At 62.9% G+C, this 3914-nt stretch overlaps 1 protein-coding gene across 1 annotated transcript; it reads left to right on the top strand.

The window, feature by feature from the left end:
• The first annotated feature begins 577 nt into the window (after positions 1-577).
• On the top strand, positions 578-3200 carry LOC145718611 (melanoma-associated antigen 8-like). Its single transcript, XM_081810120.1, has 2 exons — positions 578-886; positions 1614-3200. The coding sequence occupies exons 1-2, from the start codon at positions 803-805 to the stop codon at positions 2637-2639; spliced, it is 1110 nt and encodes a 369-aa protein (XP_081666246.1). The 5' UTR covers positions 578-802; the 3' UTR covers positions 2640-3200.
• The last annotated feature ends 714 nt before the right edge of the window (positions 3201-3914 follow it).

The following is a 3914-nucleotide window of genomic DNA, read 5'->3' as shown; positions in this document are numbered from 1 at the left end:
GCGGGGCACAGGTCCGGTTGGGAGTCAGGGTGAGGACCCTGGGGGAGGACTGGCCGTACCCCCTCCACCCCATCTCAGCAAAGAAGCCAGTGCACCGGAGTCTGGCCGTGCCCGATCCAGGCAGGGTCGGTCAGCGGTGGCCCAAAGTGGCATGCGTGCTCACTTGTCTCATGGGCCAGAAGGTGGGAGTCCTCAGGGAACTGAGGTCTTGGTCTGTGGGGCACATGGCTTCTGTCTCACTTTGGGGACCTGGAAGAAGGGCAGGCCCTGGCAGGAAGAAAGAGGATTAGTGTCCTAGGGGTCTAGGGCATCCCCACCCCAGGACAGAGGGGCCGGTCCCTACTGCCAGCCCTTTGGGATCTTGCCGGGGGCTGACGGTGGGGGATGTAGACGTGGCCGTGGACGAGGACGGGGTGGCCCCACACCCTCCTCTCGGAGCTCTCAGGGAGGTGAGGACCACGCTGGGAGAGGTTGGGGTCAGGTCATCTGGGGAAGCCCACCTTGGAGACACACAGGAGTCCCTGCTCCTGCCGAGAGTCAATGCGGGGGCACCCGAGGGAGGAGTGAGTGACTCCCAACCCACGCCTCGGAACAAGGAAGTGATGGCCCAGGAATCTGTCCAGCCCCTACCTGGCGGCCCTGGGAACCCTGGGCGGGGCCTGCCAGGTTGAGTCCCTCCTCCTCTCCAGATCCTTCCTGTCAGGATGGGGAGGGCAAGGGCCTGAGGGTCTGGACTCGGGTAGCAGAGGAGGCAGGTGCCCTGGCTCTGGGTCTGGCCCTGATTGTTGGGGGGAGATGAGAAATGAGGGGATGCCTCCCACAGCAGGATCCTCAGGGCCCAGGCCTACCCTGCCGCTTCTGTCAGCCATGGGGAGACGGGCGATCGGTGAGCCAAGTTATTTCTCCTGACTTTTCCTTCTGATGTCTATCAGAGATGAGGCCTCGGCACCAGGAGGGTGGCCTCAGGTCAACACAGGGAGTTTTCCCAGGCCTTCCGTGGGGTCAAGGTATAGACGGAGAGGTGCGCCCATCCCGGCACAGATGGAACCCCGAGCTTGGCCATCCCTGGGTTTCCGTGACGAGCCCTTAGAGCTTTGGCAGGCGTGGGCAGATGTGGGCCCCCTCGCTTACCTTCTGTGGAGTCTCAGGGCTGCGTGGTCTTGCTGTGACCCTTTGGCCTCAGGCTGCGGGCGTGGGGCCCAGGCCCTGCCAGGGGAAATAGCAGTCCCCTGAGAGGCCAAGGAGGGGAACGCCCAGCTTGGACTGGTGGGGACCTCACAGAGTCCGCCCCAGCCCTCCTTCCCCACTGGGGCCCGTGTGCCGTACTCTGTGTCTGCACCCTGAAGTGACTCCTCCTTTTGTCCTCCCGTGGCTTCAAGAACTCAGAGTTGAGGCCTAGGTCTGAGGCAGGAGCCTCTAAGGTCCCAGAGCAGGGGAGTGCCCGTGGTCAAGGTGAGGTACTTGCTCTGAGCAAGGAGCCAGGGGCTCGCCCGTCCCAGCCCAGAGGGGACCCCTGAGTACCCAAGCCCGACGCAGCACACTGTCAGCTCCGGGACTTCAGGCCTCTGCTGCCTGGGCTGCACCCTGAGGAGCCGTCCCACATCTTTCTTCAGGTTCAGCCCGACACAAACGCCATGCCCCTGGGTCAGAGGAGTGAGCTCTGGAAGCTGGAGGAAGACCCAGGCCCGGCCCAGGGCCTGGTGGAGGCACAGCCGTCCGGGGCTGGGGAGGAGGAGGCCCCATGCGCCCCATCCTCCTTCTCCACCTCCGCCTCCTCCCAGTCCACCGCCCCATCTGTCTCCTGCTCTGCCCTGTTTCTGGTTCCCTCGGAGGAGGGGTCTGCTGCTGGGTTCCAGAGTCCTCCCCAGAGCTCTGTGAGTGCCTGCCCCTCCCCCAGTGCCCCGGCAGCCACTGCCCGGAGCCAGCCTGACCAGGGCTCCAGCAGCCCCGATGAGGAGGGGTCGAGCACCTGGGAGGAGCCCGAAGAAGCCCAGCCTGGGCTCCAAAACGTAGTCCAGGGGAAGGTGGTCGACCTGGTGGAGTTCCTGCTCCTCAGGTATCGCACCAAGGAGCCGACCAGCCAGGCAGAGATGCTGGAGATCGTCGGCGAGGATGCCCAGGACGCCTTCCCCGTGGTCTTGGGCCGAGCCTCCAAGTGCATGCGGCTGGTCTTTGGCGTGGATGTGAAGGAAGTGGACCCCAGCGACCACTCCTACATCCTGGTCCCCGTCCTGGGCCTCACCTGGGATGGGATGCTGAGCGGTGAGCAGGAAGTGCCCAAGACCGGCCTCCTGGTGTTGCTCCTGGGGTTTATCCTCCTGGAGGGCGACCATGCCCCCGAGGAGGAGGTGTGGGAAGCGCTGGGGGCCATGGGGGTGTATGCCGGCCAGGAGCACTTCATCTATGGGGAGCCCAGGGAGCTCCTCACCAATGTCTGGGTGCAGGAAGGGTACGTGGAGTACCGGCAGGTGCCCGGCAGCGACCCTGCCTGCTACGAGTTCCTGTGGGGTCCCAGGGCCCACGCCGAAACCAACAAGTTGCAAATGCTGGAGTATTTGCTCCGGGTCAATCTCGGGCAGCCGGCTTCCTCCCTGGCCGTGTCTGAAGGGGCTGTGAGAGATGAGGAAGAGGGGGCCTGAGCCCCGGGGTCCGCCAGGCCCTTTCCAGGTTTTGGTGGGGTCGGCAGCTTCTCCTCCAGGGTGCTGGGCATGAAGTGAGGCCGCTTGTTGGTCCTTCCCTGTGAGTGTTTGTGTGTATGCGTGAAGACAGAGCCCTGGGCGTTTTACGGAGTGCAGGGCCAGGGAGGGTTGGGGGAAGAAAGCAGGGCAAGGAGCCTCCTGGGGGTGGGGGGGTTGTTCCCTGGGATGACTCCCACATCCACAGCTTGGTGTCCTTGAGGAAGCTGTCCTGTGGGGTTCCTTGCCATAGAAGGTTTCATCCGTTTCAGCGGCGGAGTGTGTGAGTGACATCCACCCCGCAGCATTTGTCCATACCCAGTTCAAGAGTTAAAGAGTTTTATCATGTTCTGGGGGCGCCTGGGTCCTCTGTTGGTTAAGCATGTGCCATCGGCTCAGGTCATGATCTCAGGATCCTGGGATCGAAACCCACATTGGGCTCCCTGCTCAGTGGAGACTCTGCTTGTCTCTCTCCCTCTGTGTGTGCTCTTTCACAAATAAATAAATAAATAAACACCTTTAAGAAAAAAAGAGTTTTGTCATGTCCTGGACACCAGCCTGGACACCTTGCCTACTTGTTTGGCCTCTGGACCGAAATCACAGGGCATTGGCCTAGGGATGGGTTGGAAAGGCGAAAGAATGGAACAAGCAGGGGACGGGGGTCAGAAGCTGGAGAAATAAAAGTTTGTTGCTTCTTGCTTCTGATGCCTTCCCGGCCATCATTGTGCAAATTCCAAAGGCAAGCACGCGCACACACGCGTGCTTGTGCATTGGCCTGGTTCTTCCAGAAAGGGGGGGAAACGTCCTCCCAGCACAGAGGGAGCCCTGCTCACTGGCTCCTTGATTCCCAGACATGGGCTGAGCTCTGCTCTCTGGAAGGCCCTGTGGGTGAGCAGTGAGGACACTAGGAGAAGCAGGACACGTCCCAGCCATAGGGGACCGTGTCTAGCAGCCGCAGTCCTGGCAGGAAGGTGGGGAGGGGTGCCCTGAGACCCACAGAAGAAGCGGAGGCAGGGTGAGGGGGGTGCGGCTCCCGGGGTGAGCACTGCAGTGCAAATGCCCCCGGCCCCGCCCGGACAGGCCCGGCCCGACCCGGGGGCGGGGGGCTGGGGGCTGGGGTGACCAGAGGGTCCCCGTGATTGCTTCTGTGCAGCTGGTCACCGGCAAGCTGGGTGGCGACACTGCCAGAGTCCAGTCTCTGTCTCCGTGTCAGGGAAGGCGGGGGGCAGGGTGCGAGCC

This window comes from Leptonychotes weddellii, unplaced genomic scaffold (assembly GCF_054177405.1).
Source record: "Leptonychotes weddellii isolate Sample4059 unplaced genomic scaffold, ASM5417740v2 HiC_scaffold_18284, whole genome shotgun sequence".
Taxonomy (NCBI): domain Eukaryota; kingdom Metazoa; phylum Chordata; class Mammalia; order Carnivora; family Phocidae; genus Leptonychotes; species Leptonychotes weddellii.
The sequence above is the reverse complement of the archived record's forward strand: the minus strand, read 5'-3'. Positions and strand labels throughout refer to the sequence as shown.

What these genes read in the sequence shown, in the direction of transcription:
- LOC145718611 (XM_081810120.1), top strand. Translation starts at nt 803, where the DNA reads ATGAGGGGATGCCTCCCACAGCAGGATCCTCAGGGCCCAGGCCTACCC. An exon ending in CATGGGGAGACGGGCGATCG is followed by an intron (nt 887 to 1,613) that starts GTGAGCCAAGTT and finishes ATCTTTCTTCAG; the next exon opens with GTTCAGCCCGACACAAACGC.